Consider the following 19395-nt stretch of genomic DNA (forward strand, 5'->3'; position numbering starts at 1 on the left):
AGTCGGGGAGGGATGCGCCTCACAGGGTGTTTCCAAAAGTGGCCAAGCGCGAACCCCTCTCCTTTGGTTTCTTCCTGCTGCTGACAGGAGGTGATCTTGGGAAAGGAAGCCACGTGGGACAGGACAAGGAGAGAAGGAGCCCAGGTCCCACCAGCCCCGCACTGCTGACCTCCAGGCTTTCACGGGAAGGGGACATTCCATCTTGTGTAAAATCAGTGCTCTTTGAGGATTTCTAGCCCCAGGCTGTGTCTATTGCAAGCTGTATTGTAGAGACCCCACATTTTGCTCAGGTTTCTATCCAGGAGTGGAATCGCCAGTCACTGACTGCTTGCCCCTGTCTGCTCTTTCTTCGGTACCTGCCAGATTGCTGACCAAAGTGACTGGACCTCCAGTGCTAGAAGATTCCAGTTTCTTCTTCCCCAGCACTTAGGCTCAGGAGGAGATGAGAAATACAACTCATTTTATTTATTTTTTTAATATTATTATTTTAAAAATTTAAAATTTAAATTTAAAAAAAATTATAAAAAAAAAGATTTTATATATTTATTTGTCAGAGAGAGAGGCAGCATAAGCAGGCAGAGGCAGAGAGCGAAGCAGGCTCCCCGCTGAGCAAGGAGCCCTATGTGGGACTTGATCCTGGGACCTTGGGATCGTGACCTGAGCCAAAGGCAGCTGCTTAACTGATTGAGCCACACAAGCGTCCCTATTTTTTATTTTTTAATGATTTTATTTATTTATTTGGCAGAGAGAGCAAGAGAGCACAAGCAGGGGGAGAGGGACAGGGAGAAGCAGGCTCCTGGCTGAGTAGGGAACCCAATCCAGAACTTGATACCAGGACCCTGGGATCATGACTTGAGCCGAAGGCAGGCGCTTAACCGACTGAGCCACCCAGGCACCCCTAGAAACCACTCATTTTATTTTTATTTATTTATTTTAAAAGATTTTATTTATTAAATAGAGATCACAAGCAGGCAGAGAGAGAGGAGGAAGCAGGCTCCCCGCTGAGCAGAGAGTCCGATGTGGGACTCGATCCCAGGACCCTGAGATCATGTCCTGAGCTTAAGGCAGAGGCTTTAACCCACTGAGCCACTCAGGCGCCCTGAGACCACTCATTGTGAAAGAATTTGTGTGTCTTCTATGATGAGAAAATTATTCATCCTTTTGATCAAAGGATCACTTGGCAGGTGGTATTTTTTATTTCGTTTTAAATTTTTATTTATTTTTAAAGATTTTATTATTTGAGAGAGAGTGCACAAGCTGGGGTCAGGGTTGCAGACAGAGGGAGAAGGAGAAGCAGACTTCTCACTGAGCAGGGAGCCTGATCCAGAGATTATGACCTGAGCCAAAAGCAGACACTTAGCCAACTGGGCCACCCGGGCGCCCTTCCAAAGAGTTTATTTTTAAGTCTTCTCTGTACGCAATGTGGGGCTTGAATTCACAGCCCAAGATCAAGAGTCGCATGCCCCATGGACTGAGCCAGCCAGGAGCCTCACTGGGTGGTCTTTTTAAACTCTCCTGAAAACAAAACAAAACAGAGCAAACAAACAAATCTCTCCTAATTAGAAACAAACTTTCAAAGCTAGAGTGGGCACACTCGGTGCCACATCACCAACCTCGGTACTTTTCATGATCTCATTCATCCTTCAAGCGCCTGCAAGGTCGGTGGTGGTATTACTCCCATTCCCCAGAAGAGAAAAGGAAGTTCAGAGCAGGGAAGCCGCCCCAGACCTCACTGGCACCCAATGCAGAGCCAGATGGAAGACCGGGTGCGCCTGACCTATGATGAGGGCAGCGCTTCTCATACTTGAACCCTTGAGCCCGGGAGCTTGTGAAATGCACACGTGTGGTTAGCATTAAGCCATGGGGCCCGAGACGCTGCATTTCCAACGAGCTCCCAGGTGTTGCGATCAGGTCGCTGACCACAAGGTGCAGTTGTTTTTTCCCGATAGCTTCACAGCTTCCCGTCTCCCGACCCTTGTCATTCCTTCTGTGAGGTCCCCCCGTGGCACTGGTCATGTTCTCTTGTGTGCGTCCCAGCTCAGCCCGGGACCAGGGGCTGGCTTAGCACACTCTTCCATGCATTGGTCTCTGCCTCCCCTGCTAGACTGTAAGCTCCTTGGAAACAAATACTGTGATCTTGTTCTCCAGAATCCCCAGCTTGGTGTCAGATGCCTCTTAACCCCCATATCTGCCCCATTGCCCACCCAACTCAGCTGCCCCAGATGAGCGGCTCCCTTCCCCCTCTCCATCCCACCCTGGAGCAAGCTGCTGCCCGCAGCCTAGTCCAGTGCCTGACAGGTCAGGTCATCCAAGTACAGTGCACCCAAAGGGATCTTCTCAAATGCAAGTCTGAGTTTATTTTGATTTTTTAAAGATTTATTTATTTGAGAGAGAGAGAGTGTGTGTGTCTGAGCGGGGGGGGGGGCGGGGAGGAGCAGAGGGAGAAGAAGACCCCCTGCTGGCCAGGAGGCTGCGGTGGGGCTTATCCTAGGACCCTGAGATCATGACTCGGGCAGAGGCAGACCCTTAACAACTGAGCCACCCAGGTGCTGCCCATATTTCTTTTTTATCTTTTTATTTTTTTTTGTTTTTAAGATTTTATTTTTATTTGCGAGAGAAGAAACACAAGCAGGGGGAGAGGGAGAAGCAGGCTTCTCCATGAACAGGAACCCTGATGCCGGGCTTGATTCCAGGGCCCTGGCAAGACCTGAGCCCAAGGCAGATGCTTAATGACTGAGCCACAACTTTGCAAATATTTTCTCAGACTGTAGCTTGTGTTTTCTTTTTCACAGGTGCTATTTTACATGTGTATGGATATCCGTCTCCTCCAGATAAGCCTCCTGAGGGTAGGGACTAAATCTGCTTTGCCTGACACCTAGCATGATGCCAGTCACATAGTAGATGCTCAGTAATCTTTTGTTGAGGAAATTCAGGGACTAGACTGTGATCTGAAGTTCTCGGCCTCCTTCCCTTAGACCCTCGGGGAAGGCCAGGCTCAAGTTTATCAAACATGAAATATCTTCTGGGGTGATGCCAATGAGGGGGTATTCATGACTTAAATGGCTTCTGATAAGACCTCTTGGGGACCCCATGCTCTCCCCATGCGACTCAGTAATTTCAGTAGAAGGGTTTAGAAATTTGCTTGGAAGAGAGGTCTTTTGGGCACCTGGGTGGCTCAGTCAAACGTCTGCTTTCAGCTCAGGTCATGATCCCAGGGTCCTGGAATCATGTCGTACATGGGACACCCTGGTGGTGGGGAACCTGCTTCTCCTGCTATCCCCCACCCCCGTCGCTCGTGCTGGGTAGCTCTCTTTCAAATAAATAAATTTTTAAAGATTTTATTTATTTGACAGACAGAGATCACAAGTAGGCAGAGAGGCAGGCAGAGAGAGAGAGAGGAGGAAGCAGGCTCCCCGCTGAGCAGAGAGCCCGATGCGGGGCTCGATCCGAGGACCCTGGGATCATGACCTGAGCCGAAGGCAGAGGCTTTAACCCACTGAGCCACCCAGGCGCCCCTCAAATAAATAAAATTTTTAAGTGAAATTATTTTTCTTTTTAAAGACTATTTATTTATTTGACAGAAAGAGAGAGATCACAAGTAGGCAGAGAGGCTGGCAGAGTGAGAGACGGGGAAGCAGGCTAAGCAGAGAGCCCCGTTCGGGGTTGATCCCAGCACTCCGAGGTCGTGAATCGAGGCGAAGGCAGAGGTTTAACCCACTGAGCCACCCAGGAGCCCCTCAAATAAATAAAATCCTTTAAAAAAGTCTCTTAAAAAAATCTTTTTGAAAAAGGATTTTGCTTATTTACTTGAGGGGGGGAGAGCACAGGCAGGGGGAGCAGAAAAGGGAGAGGGAGAAGCAGGCTTCTCCGCAGAGCAGGGAGCCCCATGGCGGGGCTCGATCCCAGGACCCCGGGATCACGACCGGAGCCGAAGGCAGAGGCTTTAACCCGCTGAGCCCCCCGGGCGCCCCGGAAGCGTATTCATCGCAGCTGGAGTGTACGGTTCCGACTGTAGCTTGGAGACCGGAGCTGGGGGGCACTCAAGGACCACCCCAAGCTATTCTTTGGTGCCAGGGCTCGGGTCTGGGGTCTCGGAGTCTACACCCGCAGCCAGGAGAATCCCGGAGGAGACCCCCAGAGGGCGCCAGGGCTTCGGGCTCGGCTGGAGGTGAGGCGCACCGCAGGGTCCGGGAGCCTTCCGCGTCCCCGGGGAAGCTCTGGCGGGCGGTCAGCTCGGGGGGCCGGCCGCACAGGGACGGGGCCGGTCGCACGGGACGGGGCCGGCCGCACAGGGACGGGGCCCGACGCACGGGACGGGGCCGGCCCCGAGGCCGCTGTGCCGCGTCCATCCGCTGCACGCCCGAGCGCGTCGGAGGCCCACGCCGGACTCGGTTTGCTCCAGTTTCCGGAGACCCGCGACTTCAGCACCTTCGCCGCCGCCGTCCTCTCGCCCGACCTCCGACGAGCGGCGCCCCCGCGGGAGCGGCGGAGGAGCGCGGAGGCCCCGAGGGCGTCGCGGGCCCGGCCGGGACCCGCCCCGGTTGCCCAGGCGACCGCCCGGCCGTCACGTGACGGCGCCGGCGGCGGTCACGTGCCCAGGGCCGGCTCCGGGCGCCGTCGGCCTCCGCGGCTGCGGCGTCACGTGACCGGCCGCAGGGCAACATGGCGGCGGCCGCGGTGCGGCGCCGGGGCTGAGCGGCCGCGACCGCAGCGGGGTCCCGCCGGGGGCGAGGGGAGGCGTCCCGCAGGGCAGGCGTGGGGGCGGCGCTCCCTCCCGCTCTGTCGCCGGCGTCACTCGCCGCGCGCGGTGCCTGCCGGGACGGGGCGGCATGACGGGCAGGGCCCGGGCTCCATCCCAGGCGTGCTGCGTGCTCCCGGGCCAGCGCCCGCGGGGGTCTGGGCGCAGCGCCCTCGCCGGGCTCCCCTCCGTCCCCCTCTCTCCAGCCTCCTCCCCTCGCAGGTGGGATCGTCGGTAGGAGCCGGAGCGCGGGCGGGCGAGGCCCCCGGGGACCATGTCCGGGCCCGACCCCGCGCCCTTCCTCAGCCAGGCGGATGACACGGACGACGGGCCGGCGCCCGGCACCCCGGGGTTACCGGGGTCCCTGGGGAGCTCCAAGTCCGAGGATCCCGGGGTCGCGGACCGGGAGGGGCTGCAGCGCATCACCGGCTTGTCTCCGCGTCGCTCGGCTCTCGTCGTGGCCGTGCTGTGCTACATCAACCTTCTCAACTACATGGACCGCTTCACCGTGGCGGGTACTGACTTCGGGGAGGGCGTCCCACGAGGGCACAGGGCTGGGGAGGCTCTGGAGCCACGGCTGCCTCGCCGAGCCCATCCCGAGTCTTCTTCCCAGGCGTCCTTCCGGACATTGAGCAGTTCTTCAGCATCGGAGACAGCAGCTCTGGCCTCATCCAGACCGGTGAGTGCAGGTCCCCTTCGGGCGCGGGAGCTTTTCTTCCTTTTCTCCCCCATATGGGGCTGTGAGCCAGCATGCCTGGGCCTCATTAGTAGAGGCCGAGCGGTCAGACTTAGTGGAGGGGGGAAGAGGGCCCTTATTCTGCTTTGGGCCGTCCTCAGTTAGCTAGGGTACCACATTCTGAATGGCAGTCAGCTGAGTGTAATGGGCAAGACAGACCTGGTTTTAAATCTCAGCTTTCCGCGTCCTCGGTGGGATGCCAGGCAAGGCCCTCCATCTCTCTAAGCCTCACCTTTCTTGTGGGGGAGGTGGAACTAGTCCTAACCCAGAGCACCTGGTAGGGCTGATGTGAGGGTTATAGGCAGGTTAATGCTTATAAAACGTGTGCTACGGTGTCCAGAGCCTGGAAGGCCCCCAATAAGTAATGGAAGAAGGGGGGTGTCTGGAGTGGGGAGAGTTGAGTTTTATTTGTTCAGAACCTTGCCTTGGGATTTACGGAAGAGGCAAAACCGAGGCCGAATCCTCTTTTCCTTCCTTTTTTCCTTCATTCGTTTCTTGGACATTTCTGAGCACTTGCCCTGGAAGAAGAAGTGATAACACGCACATAACTTGGCCCGTCTAATCCTCCCATCCGCCCAAGAGTCGGTGTCATTATTACTTCACAGAAAATGTAGATGGTCCTGTCCACATTTTTATAGAGGAACTGAGGCTTAGAGAAGGCTTGCCTGGAGTCACACAACAAGCAAGAGGAGAGGAATTTGAAAGATCTTGAAGGGTTCTTTGCTCTGCCCGAGGCCAGAAAAAGCACCACGAGGTATTCAAGGCAAAGTCTAGAGGAATGAGAGCAATCTACAGGTCAAGGTCTGCAAAGCTTTCAGAAGGTGTTGAGTTAGAGGAGAAACAGGTCTTTGTCAGCGCCATTCACTTTTCTCATTCAACACACGGTTACCAAGCACCTGTTTGTATGTGGGGGAAATACAGCCACGGCCGGTACCGGCAAGGCCCTTGTCTTCATGGAGCTGGCATTGTACTGGGAATGATGGCACCAGTCCTTAACCTAAACGAAGAATGAGATGATTTTCAGTAGGAGTATTTTGTAAAGAGAACCGGGTAATTGCGATAAAGAGAGATTGGACATGTGGGGGCCGGGACGGTATCCGAGCTGAAGGTTCTGTGATGCTCAGGTGCGAGGAGAAATGTCCCCACTGGGGACGACAGTGGGCATCAGAAGTCCTAGGACGATATTGGGCTTGGCAGTGGGGCCTTTGGGATGCAGAGAAGGGGGAGTGGAGGAGCACCAGGTGGGAGAGGTAGGGAGGCTAGCTAAGATAGTGCCTGGTGGGCGAGCCAGCGTACAGAGTCTGCATTTTGCTCTTGGCTGGGTGGGAGGAAGTGATGGGTTAGCTGGGCCGTTCATTCCACAATGGAAGGTTTGAAAGATGCTGAAGACGGGCTGGACTTCTCTGGCCAGAGCTCTGGTTGTTTCAGGGTTGGGAGTTAATCCTGGCCCCCTTGGCCTCCCTGAGCTGGGGTCAGGGTGGGCGAGGGGTCCTGGGGCCGGGCGGTGACTCTCTGCTTCCCCTCAGTGTTCATCTCCAGTTACATGGTGTTGGCACCTGTGTTTGGCTACCTGGGTGACAGGTACAATCGGAAGTATCTGATGTGCGGGGGCATTGCCTTCTGGTCCCTGGTGACACTGGGGTCGTCCTTCATCCCCAGAGAGGTGAGACCCCATGCTGGCTCCTGCTTCCGGTGCCCCCCTACTACCCATCGGTCTTGGCTGCTGCTCTTGGGAATCATTGAAGACGGGGCCTGGGAAACTTCTGCTCTTCCCTGGGCCCATGCCATAGTATATCCCCTGCTTGCCTGAGTTAATCTGCCCACCTCTCCTTTGTTCTTCTAGAACATTCTTCTGTCCATCACCCTCTTTCCCCCACCATTATTGACCCCCTCCACACCACACCTCCGCACTCCAGTTCTGCACACGGGAAAGAACTCACCTGGACCGTCTGGTCTCCCACTTCTCCTTCCTCCCCGGACTTCCCACAAGGCCCCTTGACCCAGCGGCAGTCTGGGTGAAGGAGCAGTCGGGGAGAGGCTCTCACTTTGCTGGCACTTCCTCTCCTCCCACTCACCGTGGAACCCTGCCTGCCAGCGTGCCCCCACCGCTCCATTGCCACAGTCAACAGTGACCTTTTGGTTGCTAAATGTGGCTCCTACTTCCTAATCCTGTTCTTGCTAGATCCCCCGGGAGCCTCTGGCTCCACTGACCCACTTCCTTCTGGAAACTCTCTTCTGGCTTCAGGGATGCCAGTCCTCCCGGTTTTCCTCCTGCCTCCCTGGCTGTTGCTTCTTTGCTCCTTTGAAAGCCCCTCTGTTTGTTCTCACTCTCTGCCCTGGAAGTCTGTCCTTAGCCCCAGGTTAAGGACACTGTGTACCAGGCACTATGTACTCTGCTTGGCCAGATCCTACCCTGTCCTTTAACCTCAGGTGTCTTTGGTGCACAAATAAATCTCTGCCTGAGACCCTTACTCACCGGGGGGTGTCTTGGGCGGTAGAAGTCAAGATTCATCGCGCCTCCGCCGGGCGCGCCGCACTAAATAAAGCTTAGACTGTCCCATCCTGGTGATGGTTATGTGAGCAAGCTATTATTTTCCCCCTTTTGCAGATGAGGAGTCTGAGGCTCAGAGAGGTTAAGTTGCTTTCCCAAAGTCACAGCTAGGAAGTAGTGGAGCCAGGATTCAAGCTCAGGTCTGTCAAGTTCAGGCCTCTCCCGCCAGCCGTGCCTCGCCTCTCCAGAGCTGGCTGGGGAGGGAGGCCGGGAGGCCGGCTGCAGGGTGGGGTGCCACTTCCCCATGTTTCGTTTCCCAGCGATTCTGGCTGCTCCTCCTGACCCGGGGCCTGGTGGGGGTTGGGGAAGCCAGTTACTCCACCATTGCGCCCACCCTCATCGCCGACCTCTTCGTGGCAGACCAGCGGAGCCGCATGCTCAGCGTGTTCTATTTTGCCATCCCTGTGGGCAGGTGAGCGGGGCTCAGGGCTCGTGGGGGTCTGGTGGGGGGATGGGCGCGGGAGGCCAGAGGACCTGGCGTGGGGCCGGACTGACCGGCCGTCCGCTCTTGTCTCCCGTCCCCTTTCCCCAGTGGTCTGGGTTACATTGCAGGCTCCAAAGTGAAGGATGTGGCCGGGGACTGGCACTGGGCTCTGCGGGTGAGCGTGGGCACAGCCTGGGGAAGGTCAGCAGCGTTCCCATGCATTCTCCCTTTCCTGCCTTCAGACACCAGCCTCCCCACCCCCTCCCCTTTAAGGCAGTGGCTACTCTGCCAAGCCTGTATAGGGAGCCTGGCTGCCCTCACCACGAAGCCACGTGCTAAACAGAACTCCGGTTGCCGGCAACAGGCGCCCTGGAAGACCAAAGCCGGTGGCTTTTGTAATGGAGAGTCCCAGGGTGAGCTTCTGGTGACGCTGGATCCAGGACTCCCGCTCCTTCCCAGGAATTCAGACACCCTTTTTCTCCGCTTTACTTTGCTCTGTGTCAGTGTCGTTCTCAAGCCAGTGAAAGCTCCACGCGCTTATCTTCCCGTTTAGAGACTTCGGCACCCTGGATCCTTGAGCAATAGTCCTGGATGGTGTCTGGTTAGGTGAACGTGGGTCACGTGCCTGCCATTGAATCAATCACGGAGGCCAGGGAGGTTAAGATGCCTCTTGTCGGCCCAGTCTGGGTCACGAGCCCCACCCTGTTTGAACCACATGGATTAAGAGAAGTGGGGGGGAGTAGTTTCCCAAAAGGAAATTAGGGTGCTGTTACCAAAGAGGGAGCAGTTAGGCTTGCGGAAACAGGGGCCCTCGGTGGCATTTGCCGCTCCCTCGGAACGCAGGCTCAGAGCCTGCCCGCGAGCAGACGGCTGCTGGGGGTTTGAGGCCTTGGGGCCCGAATTGTCTTTGTACACCCTCACTTCCTCCTGGCCCCAGGGGTTCAGCGTGTCCCTGTCTGTGCCTGTCCTGAAGTCTGCTCTTTCCCCAGGTGACTCCAGGTCTAGGGGTGGTGGCTGTTCTGCTGCTGTTCCTGGTGGTACGCGAGCCCCCAAGGGGAGCCGTGGAGCGCCACTCGGACTCCCCGCCCCTCAGCCCCACCTCCTGGTGGGCAGATCTGAGGGCTCTGGCACGAAAGTGAGTTTAGTTCCATTCTAGCCCAACATCTGAGTTCCCGGGGGCAGGAGGGCTGCTGTCCAGTTGGAGATTTACTTGAGTGTGGTCTCTGTTTTCTGCCTGGCTGGGGGGGCCCTCAGGGCCAGGCACCCGGTCACCACTTCCCCCTGGTGGCAGCTGTTTGAATTACAGGCCCAGATCCGGAGGCCAAGACGGCTTCCCTACCCAGCGTCCTGACCTTACTAAAGTAAGCCCGGGAGGGAGAGAGCCCTGACCCCTCCGTGGGGCCTGACTTCCTTCCTCCCAAATGTCCGCAGTCCTAGTTTCATCCTCTCTTCCCTTGGCTTCACTGCTGTGGCCTTTGTCACCGGCTCCCTGGCTCTTTGGGCTCCTGCGTTCTTGCTGCGTTCCCGTGTGGTCTTGGGGGAGACCCCGCCCTGCCTTCCTGGAGACTCCTGCTCTTCCTCTGACAGGTACCAGATGGGGGCGACCCTAGGTGGCCTGCGGGCAGCAGGGGATGGAGTGGAGAGTCACTGGTTCAGACTCGGGCTACTTCCTCTCCCAGTGCAGTTTCCTGGGCTGGGAAATAGGCGATGGGCTGATACCATCCTCTCGTAGCTCTACGACCCGGGGGGTCCCGGACGGACCTGAGTCGTGTGGGCGGCTGGGAGGGACCCTCTTCTTCCCCAGGCCGCGGGGGTGGGGCAAGGCGGACTGGCCCCCATGCCCCTTCCCCTGCCCCCAGCCTCATCTTTGGGCTCATCACCTGCCTGACCGGGGTCCTGGGTGTGGGCCTGGGTGTGGAGACCAGCCGCCGCCTCCGCCGTTCCAACCCCCGGGCTGACCCACTGGTCTGCGCTGCTGGCCTCTTGGGCTCTGCGCCCTTCCTCTTCCTGTCCCTTGCCTGTGCCCGTGGTAGCATCGTGGCCACCTATGTGAGTAGCCAGCGGCCATCAAAGGGGGTGTTCTGGGTCTGGGGTGCACTGGGGCGGGACCGGGGTGCCCAGGGGGCGGGCGGGGGTCAACCAGTATAGTGGTTTGAAGACAGCTTGAACCAGAGGCTTGGTTTCGAATCTCAGCTCTGGCTCTTCCCAGCTGTGTGACGTTTGGAAAGCGAGTTCACCTCTCTGTGCTGTTTCATCATCTGTCAAACAGGAATAATAGCTTGGTCTCACGGGGCTGTTCTGAGGATTAAATTAAATGAGTCCACCGGTGGGTCTGTACACAGTATACCCTCCGGATGTTGGCGCTTCTTGTGATGAGACAACGCCCCTTCCCCCCTCCCCCGTCTCCCCCTTCAATTCCCCAGATTTTCATCTTTATTGGAGAGACACTGCTGTCCATGAACTGGGCCATTGTAGCTGACATTCTGTTGGTGAGTAGGTCGGTCACTTCAGGGTTAGCCCAGAGGCGGGTGGGAGCACGGAGCGAGGGGCAGGAGGCCTCACCTGCCTCCATTATAGCTTTTACCCCTTTTTCAAAACTCAAACCCAGACCGACTTCAGAGTCAGCCCCACATGGGCCTGTAGTCTGAGCCTGTAGCCCACTCACACCCCTGAGCTGCGGTTCCTTCTGGGCTCAGCCTGGGCTCAGCCTTGGCCATGTCCTTGCGCTCTGCCCCTTCTCCCCCAGTACGTGGTGATTCCCACACGACGTTCCACTGCTGAGGCCTTCCAGATTGTGCTGTCCCACCTGCTGGGTGATGCCGGGAGCCCCTACCTCATTGGCCTGGTGAGCACTGCCTCTCGGCTGCACCTGGGGTGCGGTTCGGGAGATGCCATGTTTCTGGCACTGGCTGTCGGCCTAAGCTGGGGCTGACTTCCAGCGGCTGAGCCCAGTGAAGTGTCTGCTCTGTGCCAGGCCCCCCTCATCTTGGACCGTCAGCCGGGCGGGTGGCATTTCGGCCTTGCACGTTCCCGTTCCACAGGGAGGCCACGGGGCTTTCCCGGGTCTTCCAGACCACCCCTCTCTGCTGGCCCCGACGACTTTGTTCTTCTGGAGTTCGGGGCTCCCTCTCCGGGACCAACCCTCCTGGCTGTCCTTCCCTTGTCTCCCTGCAGATCTCCGACCGCCTCCGCCGGAGCTGGCCGCCTTCCTTCTTGTCCGAGTTCCGGGCCCTGCAGTTCTCGCTCATGCTCTGCGCCTTCGTTGGGGCTCTGGGCGGGGCTGCCTTCCTGGGCACGGCCATCTTCATCGAGGGGGACCGCCGGCGGGCCCAGCTGCACGTGCAGGGTCAGTGGGGGCTTCCCTTCGTCCACCCGTGGCGCCTCGCCCAGCTTCACGATGCTACCGGCTCGTCCGTCTGTCTGTCCCAGCCCGTGTCCCCGGCTTCTCTCAGCCCACGAGCCTTGCCCCGTTCAGCTTCGGGTCCCCCTGTCCACCCAGCTGACGTCCCGCGGTGCCCACGGCTCTGCTGCCCCGTCTACTTTCCGCTGCCTCTCGGTCCCCCTCCCTGGCTTTGCGTCTTTCTGTCCATCCAGCCCTGGCTCTGACCGCCCCCCCCGCCCCCGGCAGGTCTGCTGCGTGAGACAGGGCCCACAGACGACCGCATTGTGGTACCCCAGCGAGGCCGCTCCACCCGGGTCCCCGTGTCCAGTGTGCTCATCTGAGGGGCTGTGGCTTGCCGCCTGCGCACCGACCGCGGCTGACCCAGGCCCGCCCCAGGAGGAGCCCGGGCCCAAAGCTTCGGTCCGGCCCAGCTTCTAAGAGTGGCCTTGGGCCACGTTCCAGCTCCCACGTACTACATCGGCAGTAGCCAAGGGCAAGGGGTGGCGGGTCCGGGAGGGGGGGGTTCCCCTCCCTAGGAGCGGCCCCAGGGGCTTGGTGCTATTTGTAACTGAATAAAATTTGTATCCAGACCCCGAGTGCCTGCTTGAGTCTCTCTGGATGTTACTGGCCTCTGACTGCTAGACGGCAGGGCATGCCCCCTCCCTAGCTCCAAGACTCCGGCGGCCATGGGCTTGCTCCAGTGGGACCTCCGGCTGACCCTGCCCTCCTGGGCTGGGCGAACAAGGGTATGGAGTGAGCTGGCTCTGTGTGACCGTGAGTCACGCCCCTGGTTCCCCGAGAGCCCGCCCCTCTTGGCAGGCCAACCAGGGCAAGGTGGGGTGGGCTTTGCCCCGTGCCCCTCAGAACTCCCAGAGGCAGGGCCTCCCTCCCGGCTGGCCCCTCCAGCCATAGCTACGGAGGCTGTGGCTCTTGCCTGGCCTGTAAGAGTCTTGCCTTCCTTCTGGTAGGAGTTGCTGCTCCTTGTCCCAGAGGCCAGCAGACCCCTCTTGAGGGCCCCGGGGTGGAGGGGTGGCTCTTCAGGCCTCTTCCTCCCCGTCCCCACTGGCTGGGTGGGGGTGGGAAGGGGGCGGTGCAGCCAGGCAGAGCCTGATGATTTCCTGCCCTCACTTGGGGCTCACCACAGCTTCCTGCCGCAGGCGGGCAGGCGCTGAGAGAAGCAGGCGCCTAGCCGAGTGGCAGGTAGGGCTGGGGCGCAGCGGCTGCGCAGGGGGGACCGGCGCCCCACACTCCGGCCCAGAGCCTGGCCGGAGGGCCTGGGGATCACGGGGCTTCCTCCAGCCAGTGCGGACGCCCCCCACGCCGCCTAACAAGGGGAGGGGGCCCAGCGACGGGCCCAAGGAAGGCATAGCTGCGGGCGCTCAGGCTTCCAGGCTGGTGCCCACTCAGCTCCCGCACCCCTGCTGGCCCAGCCCTCACCCCGTGGCAGCTCAGCCCTCGAGGGTGTGCGGCGGGCAGCCGGGCCTAGTGCGCGCCGTCCGCTGCAGATGGAGGCCGTGGTCCTCATCCCCTACGTGCTGGGCCTCGTCCTGCTGCCTCTCCTGGTCGTGGCCCTGTGCGTGCGCTGCCGGGAGCTGCCAGGTGAGTGGGGGCCACCCGGTGATGCCCCTGCAGGGATCCCCGGCTCTCCTTGGCCCCTCACGCCACCCTGACCGTCCCTTCTTCTGCCCTGCTTCACCCCCTCTCCCCCCCGACCCCCCTCTTCCTGCCTCACTGACTTCTCTTCCCCAGGCTCTTATGACACGGCGGCCTCTGACAGGTGAGTTGCCCGTGGGCCCCTTATGGGCCCCTCCCTGCCCCGTGTGGCCTTGGGGTTGGGAGTGGGGGCCTCTCCTGCCCCTGACCAAGCCCTGTCTCTCCTGCCAGCTTGACCCCAAGTAGCATCGTGCTCAAACGACCTCGTGAGTACCTGGGGGGTCCCTTCCCTTGGGCGTAGGGGACAGGGTCCCCTGGCATGTGAGAGAGCGTGTGCCTTTATTCAGGTCCCAGTGGCTGCCCACATGGCCTTGACTGGAGCTGGGGACAGGGAAGGACAGGGGTGTCATCAGGCCTGTCCAGGGCATGGGAGGGGTCCCAGGGTGAGTCTGTCCATCAGGGACTCCATGAGGACAGGGGCAACATTCCGGACCCATTCCTTGAGCTTGGTCTCATGTGTCCTCAGCCACAGTCGTGCCCTGGCCATCAGCTGCCTCCTATGGGCCTGTGACCTCCTACCCACCTCTGAGCCAGCCGGACCTGCTCCCTATCCCGTAGGTAGCACCCCCTCTTCTGAATCCTCCCTCTACCCCCTCAGCTCTGGAGACTGGGGCGGGGTGGGGGGGGTCCCTTTCCCGGTTACAACCCCTCTTGCCCCCCGGAGCCCCATCCCAGCATGACCTCTGACCTTTGACTCCCAGGAGGTCCCCACAGCCGCCCCGCGTGCCGTCTTCCCGGCAGGACTCAGATGGTGGTGAGTGTGAGGCTCGAGCCCAGAGGGCTGGGGCCGGGCAGAGGACAGAGCCTGTCTGAGCCAACTCCGCTTCCCTCTCGCTCTCTCTCCAAAGCCAACAGTGTGGCAAGTTATGAGAACGAGGGTACGTCTGGGGCCCCGGGTGCCCTGCTCGCCGGGAGGCTGGCGCCCGGCCTGGGCCCTGCTGACCGCTGTGTCGCTACCCCAGCACCCGTCTGTGAGGACGACGACGAGGAGGAGGAGGAGGACTATCCCAACGAGGGCTACTTGTGAGTGGCCAGGTGGGGGCTTGGGGGCCGTGGCCCTGGGGGTCCTCGCTCATCCGCCTCCCCCTCCCCTGACTTCCCCTCAGGGAGGTGCTTCCCGACAGCACGCCGGCCACCAGCACCACTGTCCCACTGGCTCCTGTGACCAGCAACCCCGGCCTCCGAGACAGCGCCTTCTCCAGTGAGTTGGGCCTCGTGACTCTGGGCTGCGGCCCCCGGCGCGTCCCTCTCCCGTGATTTCTGCCTGGAAGCTCTTTCTTGGTCTCTGGCATTCCTTCCCCGTAGTCTGCCGTCTGGTTTCACGGAGGCTGTGTCATCTTGTAACTCTCTAAGGAGATTGATTAGAGCTGGTCTGGGGGGTGAGGGGGCAGTTGGGAAGTTCTCTTCTGTTTCCGGCATCATTTCAGTTTCCTTTGAGCTGCTTTTCTCCCTTCGTGTTGGTCTCGTGCTGCCTGTTAGGGGCTGCCTTCCATGTCCGGTTTTCTGTCACTCCTCGTCCTCCGGCCAGCTCGCCATCTGTGCTAGCTCTTCTTGTCATTCAGAGGTTCATCATCACCCCCCCCCCCGCCCCATACTTACTGGAAACCTCTCATGTCAGGGTGAGAGCTAACTCGGGGCCTACTGCCTGCCCTCCTAAGAGTGTTTCATGCGTTAGCTTATTAAATCCCATGATTCCCGGGTGCTGTTGGGCCCAGTTCTTCCCCTCCTGTGCCTCGGTTGTCCCAGCTGTGCGACAGGAGGGATTCTTTATTTACCAGACGCGCTTGTTGGAGGACAGGCCTCATTTCAATATCCTCTGCTTTAGTTCTCACAACAGCCCTGGGAGGCGGGTGCCGTCGCTCAGCCTCTTTTACCGATGAGAACCCCAAGACCCAGAGAGGTTAGGTGCCTCGTGTGAGGCTACACGACTGTTAGTGCCAGAGCTGGGTTTGAACCTCTGGCTCCAAAGCCCGCCTAGTCCACGGCCTCGTGGAGAAATGAGTCCGCATAAAAGGACAAGATGGCGCTGGTGGTGACAGGTGCCGGAAGACACCGAGATGAGAGTGGGGGTCAGGGCAGGTCTGGCTGATGAGACCCACGGGGAACAACACCTCGGACTCAGCATGGCCCTGAGTGTTGTGTGCACACGGTGCCACCCAGAGTGTAGGCTGTCTGTCCCTGTCCCCAGCTTGGGGGACATGCCAGGGTCTGTCGTCTGGCTGCTCCCAGGGTTCCACTCCCTCTCATCATCTCTGGCCAGGTTGCCCTACTTCTCGCTGTCACCAAGGCCTTTGTGGGCGCCCCCAGCCCAGGGCTGGCAGTGGGGCAGCCTCTGGAATCAGCGGGTAGGGCTCTGGGGCTGGCCCGCTGGGACGCCATGGGGGGGTCTGGGCGCAGGGCTCTGGGTGACGGTGCCCGGGGGGCCCTGCTTCTCCTGCAGTGGAGTCCGGGGAGGATTATGTGAATGTTCCTGAGAGCGAGGAGAGTGCAGACGCGTCTCTGGGTGAGTGGCCAGTGCCCAGGGGGGCCCCCTTTCTGTCCTTCACTCGCTGTGGCCCTCTTTCGGAGTGTCGTGCTCACTCGCCCTCCACGGGGCCATCCCCCGCTTCTGCTCTGCCCCCTGCAGATGGGAGCCGGGAGTATGTGAACGTGTCCCAGGAGCTGCCGCCCATGGCTAGGACCGAACCTGGTGTGTGGGGGGCTGGGGAGGGGTGGGGGTGGAGGGGGCGGCCGAAGCTCAGGGAGCCCGCCTGGGGAGGGGGGACAGGGGGTCTGTGAGCTCAAGACCTCCCTCCGACCCCTCCCAGCTGTCCTGAGCTCCCAGAAGGTGGAGGATGAGGACGAAGAAGAGGAAGAGGGAGCTCCAGATTATGAGAATCTGCAGGGCCTTAACTGAGGGTCTGGTGAGAGGCCCCCCCAGCCCGCCCTGCCCCTCCCCCCCAGCCCGATCCTCTGACTCCTTCAGGGACCCCTCCGACCCCTGCTGACCTCCCGACTTCACAAACCTTCCCCCTCCTGCCTTGTTGTTTCAGCGTGAGGCCAAGCCCGACCTGGAACCAGCCTCGCCGAGAGCCCCCCACCCCCACTGAGCTGGGCAGCCGGCAGGGCTCTGGATGGGGACCCTGCATGGCACCCCGCCCTGATGCCAGCCTGAGATCAGTCTGAGAGTCTCCCCCCTAACTTATTATCACTTTGGGGTACAGCCTGTGTGCCCCCAGCACTGCACCTTCTGACGTAGCCTGAGAATGAACCACCCCGGCCCCGGCCCTGTTCTGCAGGAGAATAAAGGCTGACGTGGTCTGTAGCGCTCTTGAGTTTGGGGGGCCCAGTGGGTGGGAGTCCGCGTGAGGGGGCCATGTGGGAGCGTGTGTGTGTGTGTGTGTGCGCGCGCGCGCACAAGCCCATGTGTGTGTCTGGGGGGAGGGTCTCCATCCCCCCCACTCTGGGGCCGCCACGCTCGGGACGGTCCCGACCCAGTCCTGGGAGCCACCGAATGTCGGCAGAGACACGGCTCTGGCACGTGGGCGCGAGGCAAGTCCAAACCAGGCGGCCACTTCTGGGCTTCAGTACGGCCCCCATGAGACAGTCCATGGCTGCGGCCGATGATGTCTGGGATGGTGGGGGGCAGGGCCTGGGGAGCCCTGGGTGCGAAGTGGACGCCTAGAGCAAGACCACGTCCCCTCGGCCCCCTGTTCATCCATCTTTAAAGCAATGGGTAGACTAGACTGCGGGGCAGCTGAAAGGTAACGTGCCGAGCAGCCTTTTCAGACCTTGGTGTGCAGATGATTCCCTTGGAGGTCTGGCCAGTCTGCATTTCAAAGAAGCTACCGAGGGCTTCTGACAGCCCCGTTCTGAGAACCACACTCGGAGCAGCTTCTGGTGGCTGACTCGGTCACTGTGACTGGCTCTGGTCCGGGCATGAAACCCAACCTGGGCCGCTGAGGATTGGCCCTGGGATGCCAGTAGGAAGAATCAATCTGGAAGGCGAAGCTGTTCTTGTTCATGGCAGTTGGGAAACTGGAAGCACACATTCCTCGAGCCCCTACTCGGAGAGCCGCCTGAGAAGGAAGGTGGTGTGAGGGACAGACTGGCCCAGAAATGGACAGGACCAGCTTCCTGCTGGCGTCCAAGTTCCTGGATCCTGTAACACCTGAAGCGAGATGCCCCCCTCCAGCTTCCCAGTTATGTGGGCCAATAAATTCCCAATTATCTTCAACCGGCTTGACTTGGGGTTTCTCTTGCATATGGCAAAGTAGCCCAGAGTGATGCACACAGTTCTCGGCCTCCTCTGGGGCCTTCAAAGGCAACAGTAACAAGTTATCTTCAAGCACCTGCCATGTTTCCACGCTTATCTCATTTAATCACTGACCTTCCCCTGTGGCTGGCTCACTGGGGGTGTCGCCACTCGCAGTTGGGGAACCGAGCCCAGCGAGGAGAAGTGACTTGCCCAAAGGCACGCAGCCGAAGCGGCAAACCGGGGGTTCTATCCGCAGCTGTTGGCCTCTGGAGTTCTGCTGCCAACGTCCTTGCTCTGGCTGTTGTCCGAGGGAGGCGTGTAAGAGGCCCGCTCGGAGAAGTGGGGGAGGGGAGGCCCGGGGAGAGCGCGGACAGGCCGACGTCAGCAGGCAGAGTTTATTTGGAGGAAACAGACGAGGAAAGGGGCACCTTTGTGCCTGGGCTGAGGAAGCTTTATCAGAAAGGTATGTTGGGGACGCCTGGGTGGCTCAGTGGGTTAAGCAGCTGCCTGTGGCTCAGGTCATGATCCCAGTATTCTGGGATCGAGTCCCGCATCGGGCTCCTAGCTTGGCAGGAAGCCTGCTTCTCCCTCTGCCTCTGCCTGCTGCCCTGCCTGCTGCCCTGTCTGCTGTGCTTGCTCGCGCGCTAACTCTCTCTCTGAGAAATAAATAAATAAAATCGTAAAAAAAAAAAAAGTATGTTGGTATAAACACCTCGGAGAACAATCTAGCAACATCAGTAAAGGCTGAAGATGGTGTGTCCCTTTACCTAGCAGATTCCTGGGTAAAAATCCTGAGCAAATAGCCCTCAGCCTAAGGGGGCGGATACCAGAGGCGGGGGCAGCCTGGCGATGGCGATGGTGATGGCAGATGGAGGCCTTCACCTGGAGAGCGGGTCGAGCTCTTGTAGCCCCGTCACACTACGGGCAAATGCTCCCAGCAGGTAAAAATGAGCCCACTGGGGCAGCTCCTATCAGGAGGATGGACATCACCGAGAGAATATGGAGTGAGAAAAGCAAAGCAAGGTGTTTTATTTATATAAAGTTGAAAGCACGAAAATAGGTCTATATGGTTCGGGGATACACGTGAACGCAAGGTTGGCAAAGGGATGAGGAATACCAAGTTCAGGGGAGAGGCACCCCTGCGGCAGAGTGTGGGCAGTGGTTGGGAAGGATTTCAGGAAGGCCCCGGTGACAAGTGTCCTGTCTTACTCTGAAGCAGGGTTGGGTTCACAAGTGTTTGATAAATGATTCTCTGAAGTGTTTGCATAGCTGAGTGATTTCATAATAAGAGAGGCTGAGGCCCAAGGAGGGAATGGGTGGTGGTAGAGAGGGTGGGGGTGGGGGCAGTTTCAAGAGACCGTAAACAGGCTTAAGGGTCATGGATCTGTTTGCGCCAAGCAGGTGAGTTGCATAGGGTGTTCCAGCCTCAGAAGCAGCATGTGCAAAGGGCCTGAGGTGGGAGCAGAGAGGAGGCTGTTGGGAGTATCCACGTGAAAGGCGGTGGTGGGCTAGCTAATGAAGGAGGCACAACAGGGAGAGGAGGTGGAAGGAGATGCTTGGGGGCCGAAGCAAGGGGCGTGGTGATAGCCCTGCCTTGTGAAGCCTGGGCAAGTC

The 19395-nt window shown here is 59.4% G+C and overlaps 2 protein-coding genes and 1 long non-coding RNA gene across 3 annotated transcripts; 2 read left to right on the forward strand and 1 right to left on the reverse strand.

Annotated features, from left to right (window-relative positions):
* The first annotated feature begins 4656 nt into the window (after window positions 1-4656).
* Window positions 4657-12421, forward strand: SPNS1 (sphingolipid transporter 1 (putative)). The gene is made up of 12 exons (XM_004773997.2): window positions 4657-5253; window positions 5352-5417; window positions 7001-7137; window positions 8286-8437; window positions 8558-8624; window positions 9439-9584; window positions 9881-10036; window positions 10309-10498; window positions 10873-10938; window positions 11196-11294; window positions 11624-11795; window positions 12078-12421. The coding sequence occupies exons 1-12, from the start codon at window positions 5013-5015 to the stop codon at window positions 12170-12172; spliced, it is 1587 nt and encodes a 528-aa protein (XP_004774054.1). The 5' UTR covers window positions 4657-5012; the 3' UTR covers window positions 12173-12421.
* On the reverse strand, window positions 5248-7747 carry LOC123389840. Its single transcript, XR_006604475.1, has 3 exons — window positions 7415-7747; window positions 6371-6471; window positions 5248-5992 (listed from the first exon to the last, which is right to left on the reverse strand). It is a non-coding gene; the product is annotated as an uncharacterized LOC123389840 (long non-coding RNA).
* A 117-nt stretch (window positions 12422-12538) lies between the features above and the next one.
* Window positions 12539-17760, forward strand: LAT (linker for activation of T cells). Its single transcript, XM_045072486.1, is given in 13 exon segments — window positions 12539-13430; window positions 13581-13608; window positions 13716-13750; window positions 14011-14098; window positions 14246-14298; window positions 14393-14453; window positions 14455-14498; window positions 14501-14567; window positions 14651-14745; window positions 15985-16047; window positions 16171-16233; window positions 16352-16447; window positions 16577-17760. Coding segments are annotated over 12 exon segments (780 nt in total). The 5' UTR covers window positions 12539-13336; the 3' UTR covers window positions 16441-16447; window positions 16577-17760.
* Window positions 17761-19395: the final 1635 nt, after the last annotated feature.

Source organism: Mustela putorius, unplaced genomic scaffold (genome assembly GCF_011764305.1).
Source record: "Mustela putorius furo isolate JIRA1106 unplaced genomic scaffold, ASM1176430v1.1 tig00004039_pilon_pilon_pilon, whole genome shotgun sequence".
Taxonomy (NCBI): Eukaryota; Metazoa; Chordata; class Mammalia; order Carnivora; family Mustelidae; genus Mustela; species Mustela putorius.

Bases quoted from the DNA above. Each gene is read 5' to 3' on its own strand.
- SPNS1 (XM_004773997.2), top strand. From the start codon at position 5,013: ATGTCCGGGCCCGACCCCGCGCCCTTCCTCAGCCAGGCGGATGACACG. The intron at 8,438-8,557 runs GTGAGCGGGGCT...CCCTTTCCCCAG, and splicing joins TTTGCCATCCCTGTGGGCAG to TGGTCTGGGTTACATTGCAG. The intron at 9,585-9,880 runs GTGAGTTTAGTT...AAATGTCCGCAG, and splicing joins CTGAGGGCTCTGGCACGAAA to TCCTAGTTTCATCCTCTCTT.